This window comes from Erithacus rubecula (assembly GCF_903797595.1).
Source record: "Erithacus rubecula genome assembly, chromosome: 17".
NCBI lineage: Eukaryota > Metazoa > Chordata > Aves > Passeriformes > Muscicapidae > Erithacus > Erithacus rubecula.
Genome location: NC_136669.1, coordinates 4,328,637 through 4,342,768, shown reverse-complemented (window position 1 = coordinate 4,342,768; position 14,132 = coordinate 4,328,637). Strand labels below are relative to the sequence as shown.

The 14,132-nt window shown below is 42.1% G+C and overlaps 1 protein-coding gene across 2 annotated transcripts in view; it reads left to right on the top strand.

The window, feature by feature from the left end:
* MAD1L1 (mitotic arrest deficient 1 like 1) overlaps positions 1-14,132 on the top strand; it is a 418,937-nt gene that overhangs the window by 156,162 nt on the left and 248,643 nt on the right. For both annotated transcript variants that reach the window (XM_079320917.1, XM_079320916.1), the window contains exon 13: positions 5,998-6,054. In XM_079320917.1, coding sequence (XP_079177043.1) covers positions 5,998-6,054 — 57 coding nt within the window. The remainder of the gene's footprint in view (positions 1-5,997; positions 6,055-14,132) is intronic.

Here is a 14,132-nt window from a genome sequence, read left to right as displayed (position 1 = left end):
GGTGTGCAATGGGTTGAAGGCCATGAGTGTTGGCTGGCATGGGATAAATGGATATCTGACTTTAAAGTAAACAGGGAAATGCCTGCATGAACTGTGGAAAGCTGAATCCCACGGGTGAGATTCCAGATTGAACACTAATGAAAATTTAATTTCAGTTCTCACAGTATTTTAATATGCAGGATCACAATATGCAAATAAAGTGTAGTCTGCCAGCAAGTGGCTGATGAGTTAGTTCTGCTCAGAATCTGCCACCCCCAGAAGGAATCTGTCTGTGGCTTTTGTGAAATCAAAGTTTCCCTTCTGTTTTCCCCACAAGCCAGAGCCTCATTCTTTGCTGAGAGGTAATTAGTGACTGCAAAGTTCTCTTCAAATTGTTCTCATCCTATTCCTGTGTTGTTCCATGTAACTCATCAGTGTGGTGCTTCTGTTTCTACATTGGATTGAATTCTAATTGTTGCAGTCAGTGCTTTCCTTTATCAGAACTGTCCTGGGAGTGCTGCCATGTTTTCAAGTTTCCTTCTGTATTTCAGCTGCAGCTTCAATGCACTTTTTGCTTTGTATCTCCTGAATCTGACAGAAAAAGGTGATATTGTCCTTTTTTTTTTTTTCCTTTTCTTGCTTCTTCCCCAGCCTATGGCACCAGATAAGATGTTTTGGTTTGGACATTGTAGAGGTTACATCACATTTTAGCCCCACACTCAACCCATCCAGCTTGAGCAAAGAGGCTTCAGCTCTGTCTTCTTTTGTGAGTGATCAGAGAAATAAGCAACTGTGAAATTACCCAGGGAATGGGGAGCAGGCAGCACAAGGAAACTGGAGTGATTTGGCATGTTAGAACATACAAGATTCCCTATTTCTGTGATCAGCAGCTGATATATCCTTGTAAATTTAAATTGTGTGTTAACTTTCTCAAAGAGGAGAAGCAAGAATTTATCTTAGAAGTTAATTAATTTGAAATAGCTATTAATTAACATTATACCTAAATTTGCCAATTATCACACTTGACTTGGATTTGCATACAACTGTTGCATATAAAATGCTTCTAAGGGTATCTTGGGCTTCAGTGAGCTGTAAAAATGCCATTTTTGCAGCTGTGTTCCAACTCTGCCAGGCAAAACCTTTTCCTGCTCTCCTTCTCTGCCAAGGTGCTGCCCTTCCAATGAGTGGCCTTCCTTCTGGGAACTCACACTTGGGATTTCTAGCTGTGAAAGCACAACCCTGGAATAGGCAGCTGTGTATGTTCTCAAGTATTTCCCCTGATGAGAAAGAAAAAAAATTGCTCTTTCTAATTTGAGGTAGTGAACGTGCTGCTTGTTTCTCTCCTTTGTAGAGTACTGACGTTGTATTAACGTGACAGTTACAATAATCATGTTTTTTTGATGAAAGCATAAGACTAAAATGATGTTTCCAAATGAAGGTTGTTTTGATTTATTCCCTGTATGCAGCACACCTAATTTTGCTTCCTGAAATCTTTGAAGCAAGCTTTTATTTTATGGTGCTGGCTGTTGCCACTGCTGTGCTGTACCTGTGAGCTATTTAATGTGCCACATCGAGGAGCAAATTAATGCAGGTCCACAAAGTGAACACTTCGATTTGCTAATTGCTTGTAGAGCAGAGGGTATTGTTGTGTAGAGAAAGACTGTTCATTAGAGACTGAGTAGTTAATTTTTCCCTACAAACAGGGCTCACATTTGAGCTGCTTGCCCATCATTCAGGGCAGCCATCAGCTCCTGGAGGGGAGTGGGGGGCTCTGGATGCAATCAGTTTAACAGTGGCATTGTCACCACCAGATTGCTTCAGTTTCCTTCATTAAACCCTCCCTGACCAGCCTCCTCCAGTGCTGTCAGTGAAGGCTGACTTGTGCAAGGTACAGAAGACAAATTATTGATGCAGGGAAGCAAGTTAAACAATTCAGAAATGTCTCCTTGGGGCTGAGTTGGTTCCTCTCCTTGGAAACTGTTCCTGCTCCTCTTTCAGCCCAAGCTGCAGATTCCCACTGAGGCTGGAGCACAGGTTCTTCTCTTCCTGCCATCCTCTTTTGAGGATAACAATCTACTGATAGTAGATTAGACTTTTTACTATTACATGTTGTCATGTAAGATGAACATTTTGAATTGACAAACCCTTTTTTGAAAGCTTAAAGTAATTGACTGAGTACTCGAGAGTATTTCTTTCCCCTGCCTTGCTACTTGATTTTCCCTTACCTGGTTGTGCTGCCTTCAGTGGGTGGATTGCACTGTATTTGTATATCTGATTCATAATATTTGTTTGCATATCAGATTTCTTAATGCTTGAGCTTGGTGATCTGTGGGAATTGAACACATGTCTTAAGTAATGAGAATTTCCTTGGAGCTTTAAATTAACTTTTGTGCGTAGCCTGAAAATCCAACAGAGAAGTCTGTCCTACTGAGAGATTCCTGAGGTGCCAAGGTGGATTTTGAAAGGACCCTAACACAGAGCTGAGCTACCCAGAGAATCATGGAATGGTTGGGTTGGAAGGGACCTTCACAATCACCTTTGTGTGGTCAGGGACATCTGGGATGAGGTTTCTGAGAGATCCACCCAGCCTGAGCTGGACACTCCAGGGATGGGGCAGCCACAACTTCCCTGGGCACCCTCACTGGGAAGATTGTTTTCCTAATATCTGATCAAAGCCTGCTCTTTCCCAGCTTGAAGCCAGCCCCCTTGTCCTGTCATACCCACATGGCTTTCCCAGAGCAGAATTCTGGGCTGGGACTGGCAAACTGCTGCAGCATCTCTGGCCCCTGTGCCTTCCCAGCAGCCTGGCCAACCCTTTCCTGGGCTGGATGTGCCCAGAGATGTGCACCCACAAACCCAGCATCCATTCCTCACAAGAGACATTCCAAGGAACAACATAACACTGTTTTTTTCAGGTCTTTTGTGGCAAATGCCTGGGGAATGGGAGCAGGGGCTGAGCAGCCAGCCTGGCACCAGCCCAGGGCTCTCTGCAGCTCCTCCCCAGCACTCTGATTAAGTGACACGTGGGGATAAGTTCAGAGCCTAATTTCTCCTTCCCAATTAAGAATGTGTGCATCTGTCATGCTGCTGGTGATTAGTTTGTATTTTCTTGTGGCCTAGAAGGAATATGGCAGTGAATCACTTTGCCAGCAGCTGTCCTCCAACAGCTGAGGGAGGTTCAATATTTGATTTAGGCTAATAAAAAGTCTGGGATAGGGCTGATGTTTACAAACTGGACATGATAAAGCATTCAGATCAGCAGAACCACAGCCTGGCAAGTGCAGACACTGGGGACCCTGCTGAAAATTTGGGTTTTGTCTTGTGCTTCCCCAGCTGTCTGAGTAGGAGGGCAGGGACCCCACTCTGGGTGAGTGCATCCAAGAGCATCAGTGAGCTGGGGAAGCCTCCTTCTTCCCAGCTTTGTCATTGTAACAGCCCTCAGTGCATTAAATATGTCCCTTTTGCTCTTCTGTGAGAGTTGCAGTCAAACCATATGTTTAAAAATCTTTTAATCTTCATAAATCATTTCTTCCAGCAGTCTAGTAAGTTTTGTAGCTGCTCTCTGAATTCCCACTAGTTGCTGACTCTTTCCCTTTGAGATGAGCTGCCTAGAAATGAATGCAATGAAGAAAACCTACTTTGTGATTTAGTTCTTATCTGATTGCTTCTCCAAATCTTATTGATCTGCTGTTGTTATGCTGCTGGCTTGGACTTGCTGTCCAGGTTTCTCTGTGTGCCTCTGTTGGCACAGCACCTTGAAATGGTTATTTTCCCCAAGTCATATCATATCTTAGATAAATTATGGCATATTTCCTGCTTGTATTTTCAATTTCCCACATCCCTTTGTATTACTTCTCTCTTGCCTAAAACAGTTTTCCAGCCTTTTCCTGAAGTAAAATGTGTTGGAGTCTTTGCTATTCTTTGCATTTCTTTTGGCTTTTATGGAGGTATTATATTGTAAAATGCTCTTATACCCATCTGGTTAAACAGGCTCCTAAGGTACTGTTGTCTTGGTGTTTAAATATTTATATGTAAATATTTATTTATTTTACATAAATATTTACAGTGTGAGGGTACCCACCAAAACCACAGGGGATTGAGCTTTGAGGGGATTCCCACTCTTTAAGTGTGGGTTACTCTGTGATTCCATAGGAGGCTGAACAGAGACTTGACCCTCAAATTCAGGACTGATAGCTACTCTAAGAAAATACATGATTTTTAATATAATTTTTAATTAAGTAATTCTTATATCTGGTTTAGAATAGACTATTGGTTCCCATCTAAAGGTCATCTTCATGTAGAGAAAGCTAATAAATATACAGAACAGTTGGGATAGTCTGTAATCAAAAATATTCAATCAGTCTTGGGGTGTTTTGCAGAGTTTATGCCAGCACCTCTCCTAAATAACCTCTCTAAGGTTATGTTTTCTAATTCTTCCCCAAGCAGCTCCTGTCTCAGCCTGCTGCTGTCACTATATCTGCTTCAGCAGCAGTAGGGAAAAGTCTTTCCCAAGTCTGCAAATTTGCAGTTCCCTGATGTTTCCACATCAAGCTTGGTGATCATTTCATTTTTTCCCTTCCCTTGCTTGTCCAGGCACTCCAGTTTTGGTTGGGGCTGGCATCTCCTGCAGTGTTTAATGAGGGTGTTTCATTCTCCTGTGCCAGGTCCCAGGCTGGCATTAAAACCCTTTTCATCTTATTTCAGTGTCTCTTCCTTAAATAATGTCACATCATCCCCAGCCCTGCATAGCAAGAAGCTGAAACTTTTTCAGTTTCCACTGAGCTGGGGCCAGCCAGTTCCCTTGGGCCAGGGAAATTTTGAACTGTTTGCTTGTTTGTTTGCAAAAAGGAACTTCTGCTGTGCTGAACACTTGGACTGTATTTTTTTAAATTTATTTGTTCACTTGCATTTCAGTGCAGTTAGTCTCCAAAGCTGGATGTTTTGCTTTTCATTGTAATAAACTCTTGTTTGTCTCTGGTTTGGATGTGGCACTCAAAAGACTCATTTCATGTGGTGAGAAGTTGAGAGACTCCAGAGGGTTTTAATGAATATTTGCTTAAAATGACACAAATCAGTTTGTTGGAAAGTTGTTTTTATTTCTTTTCTTTGTTTACATTGTATAAATTATCTGTCATCAGTGACTATTTTTGGGGGGCTTTCTGCTAAGCAGAGAAAGGCTGATTGCAGCCTAGCAGTGTGTTAGAAAATCAAGGCTGTGGGAAGTAATAGCACTCATGTATTATGTGTGGCTTCTCTTAACCATCTCCTAAATACCCATTTGGTTTAAAATCCTTTTTCATAAACAAAAGTCTGTAAAAGATCCTTTTCTGAGTCAGGTTCCTGTTTCCACTCAAATGATGCCAGGATAACCAAAGGTATTTCTACTCTGGTTTCAGATTCTTTACATTTCAAATTTCCTTTTAAAAAAAGAAAAAAAATGCTGCACTACAATTCAGAAATTCACAAAAATTCAGGAGGTTTATGTTACAGAACAGATTTTCTTGATGTTTTACCACAGCATTTTGGAAGGCTTCCAAACCCAACCCTGGGCTCCAGAAATTGAACAGAACATTTTCTATGAAGTCAGCTTGGAACACACACTCCTTTCAGGAGCTATGGAGCTAAACCTGCTCTTCTTCAAAGTTAAGCTGGGCAAAACTGGGTGGGTTTTAGACCACTCTTTGTGCAGCTTCACAGAAATGGAGTGGAGGGACAGTCCTGGCTGGAGCATGGCATTGAAATTTGGGCTGGCTCTTCTAGTGGCATTCTCTGCAATAAACCTGGTTTTTCTTGTGCCTTCAGGCTCTTTGGGACAGGACTGTCTCATGGCATGGGATGCTGACAGGACAGGACAAGACCAACACTTAGAATTCTTTCTCAATGTCATGAAAATCATGGTGCCATATGTGATTTTTTCCTTTTTGGGGGAGAGAGGTCAGGGAGGGGCACAGAATCTTAATAAATTCCCAAAATTGCATCCTAGACTTAATTTCTTTTTTGTTTTTCTGTGTCTTGAAGGCTCAGCTGTCTCAGGTTCTGGAAGAAGTGGGAAGCCACAAGCAAAGAGCAGAGATGGTAAGTGTTCAATTTCTGACTTTTTATCTTCCCCCTGGTTGTTTTATAGAGCAGTGACATGCAAAGTTCAGTTCATTTAAACAGTGGATCAGTTCCAGATATTCAGAAATGAACAGCAAATAAACATTGCAGAAGTTGTGTTGCTGCTGCCAGTCTTGGCACTTCATGTCTCCATACTCACCTGGAAAAAGTGTTGGATGAGATCTAGGGGTCTGCCTTCCTTTTTTTTGGCAATTCCTTCTCTCCTTAACAGTTCTAGATCAGAAGCAAGCATTGAATTCAATCCTGAATTAACTCCTTTCTTTAGGGGCCTTTGATTCAGTCTCAAGTGTTCAAAGGACAGGCAGATGAGAATTACCACAAACTATATTTTTATAATATCTGTTAATTTTCTGCTGGGTTCATCTATTTTATTGGCACTTCCCTCAAGGACCAGAAATAATAAAAGGACACAAAACCAGGTAGCAGGGAGGTTTATGTGCAGTTTCATGACTTGAATATTATGTTTTTATATCTAGAAATAAATGAGGTGTCAGTATTAAGCCATTTCATGAACTGATGTTTTTGCTAATGGATGAACTGTGGGATTCCTGCAACTTTTTCTAGTCACAAGGAAAACCTGAGCAGTATCCAAGATGCAGAGACTCATTCTGTAGATGTGATTAATTTTATTACTAATATAAAAACAGGCCTGCAGCATTGGCTAGGAAGAAGGTGCTAAACAGACATCTGTTCTAAAATCCAAATCATAAACTAGAGTGCCAACACAGGTCTTTTTAGACTTGTGCTGAGCTCTAGTAGGGCACTGAAGGGCAGGATGAGGTGCCCCTACTGTGCTATTAATGGGTTCCATACATCTGTTAGGGTGGTTGTTTTTTTTTAATTTGTGCCTCTTGCTGTTTCAACATCAGATTTTCCATCAGGAGAGCTTTAATTGATTCTGGTTCTGGGGTGGTCTCACATTGTGGGCAAACATTTTTGTATGCCCAGCTGCTTTCTGTGGTGACACAGGCCACAACTGATACTTCCAAAGAAAACTGAATTAATCCTATTTACCATCTGATCTCATTATGTGCTGCCTTGTAACAGTTTCAAATTCTGTAAAGTCAATTTTGCCTTGTGCTTACTGGATGCATCAGAGGAAAAATTTGCTGTTATGTTTTAAATATTCTGATATTCTGGGTTGTTTTCTTTTTAACATTTCAAAGTTTTTCTTTTGGGCTCATTAAGCCTGGTTTTTGAGTTGTTTGCCTTCAAAAATTTGTGGTATTAAGTGGGCTAGCAGAGGGCTGGAGAAGCTGGAACTTCCAGTGTTAAAGCATTAATTGGTGTTGTGCATCATCCATCAGCAGAGGATAAAGCAACAGCCAGTGTTCAGTGCCTGTTCCCAAGAGTTTCTCAGTGGAAAACTGCTGGTCTTGTGATCTTCCAGTAACTCTTAGATCAACCTCCTATGAACAGTCTGTTTTCAGTGGTGCTTTAAACCATGCATTGCAGATTGTGAGGTGTGGGCTTTATTCAGCAGCTTGAATTTATTCAGTAAACACAGGAGAATTGATTAATAAAGAGGAAAAGAATTTTTCTTTTTTTTTTCCCCCCATCTTTTCCCCTTTTGAGGAAAGATCTGACAGTATAGCTCCTTCTTTTCACTGGTGGTATGTGTTTCTTCTGCATGCCCCATCAAAAGCTCCCTGGCAGGGAGAGTTGTTGTCCCTTTGTGTTTTCTGCAGTGTTGATGGTGGCTGAGCTCTGTCCCCTGGCTCCTGTCCCACAGCCTCCTGTGGATGTGCCACCAGCCCCACTCTCATCCCTGCCATCCAGAAAAATGCTCTTTAGGTGTTTTTTTCCCCCCACTCTCCAGATCAGTGTCTCACCTGGATTGCCTGATTTTTAGACTCCTTGCAATTTGACACTTCAGCAGAATTACTTGCCTGGTTTGGATTGCTGGCCTCTCTCCTTCCTTTTCATCCTTTCACCCATGAGCCTCCAGTCTCATTTGATGTTGAGCTGGGAATGCTGAAGGGCTTGTCCTGCTCTGGGTGCTGACAGGTGTGGATATTGCCTTTCATCAGCTCTCCTGATGAAAAAGCACTCCTTTGGCTCTGAGTGAAATGGAGCAAACACCTGTCAGGTGCTCTCATGCAGGCTGATGAATCCTTTGGGCTGCTCTGGGGACAAACCTCTGTGCAGATGACATCTGTGTGCCACCCCAAAGAGCTCTGAGGCTCTGCCACCCTCCCTGGGCCACTGGAAATGAAGAGCTGGGCTCTGCTCCACTCTGGCTGATGGCTCCTCACTGAGGAGAGCCAAGACTTCTTCCTGTCAGTGGGAGCATCTCTGTGCCCTGGTAAATGAGTCATTCTTTACATAGCAATATTTAACAGCACAATTCTTGTGGGGTAAGTCTTGTGGCCTCAATACATCAGTATCTGCACATGCAGAGCCCTCTCCTCCAAGGAAAAGCTCAGGGAATTGTGTCCCCAGGGACAATGGCAGATAAAGGGTGGTGTGTGTGATAGGGGACCCTGTGGCAGGCCAGAGCACAAGGTCCTGCTGGAGGAAAATGGGATGCCAGTGTTATGGAATGGCTCTTCTGGCTGCTCCAGTGCAGGGATTCTTTGCTTGTCAACTCAAAGTGAGCGTGCTGCTGAAGGAGCAACAAAAAAGGAAATTTAAATGTCTTCAGTTAATTGCAGTTGACAAGACAAAGGCAGTTTGACTTTCCAGTATTAATTAGTAAACCCATACTAATTAGCTTGTATAAGCACAATTCATGCCTCTTTCCCTAAATGCAATTAATATTGCAACTGAAGACATCTCTGGGCTGTGCCTCTGTATCATTAACATACTTTGCCCTAATTAGACATGGCCAGTAGTGGCTGGAGAAATGAGTTTGTGATTACAACCATAAAAAACCCTCTAATATCTTATATCCTTCAGGGAACTTGAACCTAGAGTTTATTTTTTGATTTAAGAAAAATCACCCTTATCATTGTGCTGTGTAATTAACAATGAAACTTTGATTTTCCTCTCCCTCTAACCCTTCAATTATTTATTTTTCTTTATTCACAGTTTAAGCATGTTCATACTGTAAGGAAACAGTGTCTGCCCATAAGACACTAAAGAGTCACCACCCTTGATAGGTCACTAGCTGCCCCACAGATCAATGGGGTTTTTCTGTCTTTTATTTGCTGAATGTTTGTCTTTTCCAATTTTTTTTTTGTATGAATGTGTGTTTTTCTGACAATTTGATCATCACTGGAAGTTTTCTTTATTGAGGCTGGTGCTGCAGGGTCTTTATTTCCAGGATGTGCAAGGAGGTTGCTCAGAGTTCACCCAACTCCCTGATCTGTGGTCCCAGGATCTTGTTTCTCATGGTATGTTAGTTTAGTGCTCTACTGGCCTAAAGCTGAGAGAGAGCTTCACTCACACCAAAATATTATTTGTGGAAAATGCCTTCTTGTTTGTTATATTATTTTTCTTTCCCTCCCTCAGGGAGGGAAAGAGAAGAACATGTTTGTTTTTGTAATTTTCGTTTGCCTTTTTCATATCCCTTTATAGGCACGAGGAGATTGTTTGGCTCAAGCTTCCCATCCAAGCAACAGCTCTGATCTCTGATCTTATGCTTTCTGCCAGTCTGGTTCTGTAGCAGGGGGCATTCATGTCAAGATTTTTTGTTCTCCATCATTAATCCCTGAGGGAAGTCAGCTTGGTATTAAAAAAGCATCACCTGTATTTTCATTACCCTGAGGTGCTGTGGGTATCTTTTGGCTTTCATCTTCAAAAGACAGCTTGGCCCATGTGGGCTCTGAAATCTATAGACTGCTCTTTGGAACAAATTAAATTTCACCCTCCAGCAGATTAAAAAGGATGGATGTAAGAATCTGAAGAATTGCTTAGCAGGGTGGGAGGTAAAGAAGATTTAAAGTCCAAGAATGCAGCCATCACCAAATGAATGGCATAAATTGACTGTCCTTACAGAGGGAATAAAGGCACCTTAAAATTAATATAATCAATGCCCTTGCCTCGAGGAAAAGTGTTGGTTAACCCTTTGCAGAGAAGAGGAGACCTTTATTTAAGAGCAGCAGGTCAGCAATAGTTAAACAGCCCATCATGTGCTCAGTCTGATGAAATCATAATGTTTAGGATTAACTTAAATGTCAGTGACTGCCTACACTGATGGTTATCAGGAGCAGAAATGGAGACAGAAAGGAGAGGACATGAAGGAAATAAACTCAGAACACTGAGCTTGATGTAGGTGGGAATTAGCTCTTAACTGGCAGGCAACATGGAAAAGTTATTACTAAATATTTTTAATTTATAGATAACAGCAATAATAGTAGGAAAAAATATAAACTTCAGTATAGAAAGACCTGCCCTGGATTACTGGCCAATAGAGCTCATTTAATTCTTGTTTAAGAGTTACTGAACAGAAAGCAAGAAATATAACAGAACAAGAACAAAAGTGGTGTTCATTAGTGGAAATGTAAATTCTCTGTAGTATCTGTAATAGGAATGCAATTAAATGTGGGATTAGAGAGCTGAACCACAGTAGTTATAAATATAAATGAAGCTTTGCTGGAACACCTTTAGAACCAACAGGTTGGGAGGGGCAGGAGACAACTGGCTGGTGCAGGAAGTCTCCATCTATCAAAATTGTATTACATAATTTCTGAATTGATTTAGCAGGTGACAGCAAATCTCCTTCCCATGTGACAGATTTTATCCTGACACTTTATGTGAGGCCAGCAAAGCCAAGACAGATGAGCAGTGTGGCACTCAACTGAGCAGCAGGGTGAATAGTTTTACTAAGGCAATCTTAGAGAAATATCCACTTCTCAAATCAGATTGAAAAGCATGAACCTGGTTATAAAGATACAGCAAAAGAAGCTAATCCAGAATGAAATGATATAGTAACAGAAGACTGGAAGAGGACTTTTAGATCATAAAGTCCAGTCCTTCAGTAACTGAGGCAAATGCAGCATATATCTCAGTTCATAAATTTATCAAGCTTGTCTTGAAACTGCTTTGGTTGTTTGTACCATTACTGTCATGGAGAGACTGCTGTGATAGCTGAAATCTTCCCAGTTCCAACTGAAAATATATGTGCAGTTAATATCCATTTTTTTCTTGTGCTAATATTCTCCTTAAACTACAGTGACTGTTCTTCCTCCCTCATATTTATGCTGTGACATATTTATAGAGAACAATTGTTCTCTCCCAGCCTTTCATTTGTCTAGGTTAAACAAATCAAGCTCTTGCAGCCTTCTCTTAAAACAGACTCTTCAGTTTCCTCATGAATCTTGCAGCTTTCTTTAAATCTCTTCTTCTTTCTGTCTCTCCTTTGAAGATGTGAGTGGTCACATCATTCCAGGTGATGTTCCAGCAAAATCTGTCTTCCTCAGGATCATGGAGTACAGGCAGGAATCTCTTCCACTTCTGTGGTGGAGGAGCTGAGCTGTATCATCATTACCCATCTCCAGTGCCACACAGTGCTGATGCTCACCCTGGGATCAGTTCCTCTGCCATACTCTGTCCTCCTCTCGAGTTTCTGGCTGAGGAAGGCTCAGTTTGTAGGAGGGGTTCCAGCTGTTTTGGCGACTTGCACTCTGACATTTCAATTCTCTGCTGTTCCTTCAGTTTTCATGTAGCTTCTTCTTTCTGATCAGTTTATGTCCCTCTGTGGTAAAGCCTCTGTGCTATCAGTAATTGTGTTTGTGCGTTTGTATTTTTAGATCCAAGGTTTTCATTGAATTTTTTTTCGAATGTGTCATCTTTTTTCTCTATTAGTACTTCTAGTCTTAGTTCAGAAGAGCCATTTGTTGCTTGTTTACTTCACACTGTTTATATCATTCTTCACTTTATCATGTGATCCTGTAAATTCTGAATTATAAGTTGTTAGAAGAGGGAGGATGATTTTGCAGGAATCATTGATACCCTATTTTAACTGTGGAGTTCTGGTTCTGAAGGTGAAGTTTAGGATAGAGGGATGGGAGTACACTTGTCCTTTCCTTTTCCCTGGCTGAGAGCTCTCAGTTCCTGTTGTAAACAACTACATTAAAACTGGTCCCTGCTTTTCCCCACGGGGTAGGAATACAGTGAGCTCTGAGGTACACAGACAAGGTTATTTTTTTTCTCCCTCTCTGAGCCTGGGGAATGATGAACAGCCTCAGTTGGTGTGTTGCACCTGCTGCGTGTTCCCTCTTGGAAAATTCATGTTCAAACACAAAACCAAGGCACCATCAGGAGCATCTGCTGCACTGTGGAGGAAGCCTTGGCATCCTGTTGGATGAGGGCTGTAGGCTGGAGAGGTGATCAGCACCTTACTATCTCAATGCTGTTTTAATTAGGTGAGAAGGAGAGACTTAGTGAGTCAATTCTCGTGGTTTATCTCTGTTTTAAAAATCTAGCCGGGCACATGGGATCAAATAGCACATTCCCTTCAAATTAAAAAGAAATAAACGGTCTGTTTAAAAGTCCCATTACACAAATGAACCTGCTGTTGGATCCATTAACATGGAAGTTTTATGGCACATGGCAGCACCGTTTGGTTTCAGCAGGACTGTTTTCATTTGCTCTTCCAAGGCAATGAGAGCTAACATGGGGTTAGCACTGTCAGGAGGAAGAAATGTGCAGAGCTGCCTTCCTGCTGCCCTTCCCTGTGGGACAGGTGCTGCCAGGCTGGAGGAAATGGTCAGACCCAGACCTGAAGGGCAATTCCAGCTCAGATGGCACTCATGGGCATTGCCCTAATTCCCAGCCCATCATTTGGGGTGGCCTCCATGCCACAGGTGTGCCCCTAAAACCTGAGATGAACAGACAGACATGATGATAACAGGAACAAGGACTGGAGAGGGGGAAGTGGGGAAGGTTTTTTTCCTTTGTTGAAAAGTTTTCTCTGTTGAATAGTTATCCTGTTCATGAGGTGCTGCAGCTGGAGTGGTCCATGTGAGTGTTGTCACTAAAATCTGAGTTACACTGAGTTACTTGGTGAACTGAGAACAGGATAGGGATATTATCAGAGGCTTTATGATGGTAGGCACAGCCTAGATTCACAAAAGGCCTATTTAGTAGACATCCAAGAATTGTGCTTTTCTGGGCTTCATTCATCTCCACAGAGCCTGTAAGAAATTTATGGTCTACCTCAGACTCACCTGGTTCAATTTAGCTGAGCTAAAATTTCCTGGAGAATGCAAGGGCTCTACATTATGTTCAGCACTTTGAGAAAACCAGGTGAGAGGTCCAGGATATCTCTACAATTCTGTCATTTCTACTCCTTTATTCTGCCTTCCTGAAAGGCAGCCTGGAGAAGCTGTAGATGAAGTTCCAGTGCCTGTCTAGGGAGGGAAAGGAAGACTTAGGGCTGTTGAACAATCATGTTGGGATGGGATAAAGTAATAATTGATTTACAGCTTCCTTGTGGCAAGGATGGAGAGCAGTTTCCTCCTGCTGTCACAGCTCTGGAAAGCTGTGCCTGCATCTGAAGAGGACCATCCTGAGAGCTCTGATGCAAGAGATACAATTCTGTAAGCACAGCTTGTTCTGAACATGCAGGGGGGATGTGAAGCTCTCCAGCTATGGGATCTGGGGGAGCATGGAGGGCATGTTCAGAGGATGTGCCTGCAGATCAAAGGTTGCTGGATACTTCTCTTCTTGCCTGGGGCTGGCTTTGTATATACAGAAAGGGAGATAAAGGCTTAAAAAAAAAAAAAGTTTAAGTTTCAAGACTTAGCCCGTACACTGACAGCCTAATCAGCTTGTTACATCATTTGTTTTCAGACTTTTTGTGTCTCAATGTCCTTAGAAGAGCTTGTTCCCACTGTTTCTTGCCTTTGGCTGATGGATGCTGGGGGTAGGTAGTAGCTGTGACAGGCTGGGGTCTATCAGGGCAGCAGAGTCCTCCAGCAGGAGCTGTAAAACCCAATTTATCCACAGAGACAAGGAGATCATAGAGCAGAATTTTTCCTATGACCTCTTGGTAAATAATGAATGGCAAAGCCCTGCCTCTTTGGAATCGCTTAATTGAGGCTGACAACTCTTTGTTGTATTACAGGATCTGGCTTGTCAGGAGAATTTTA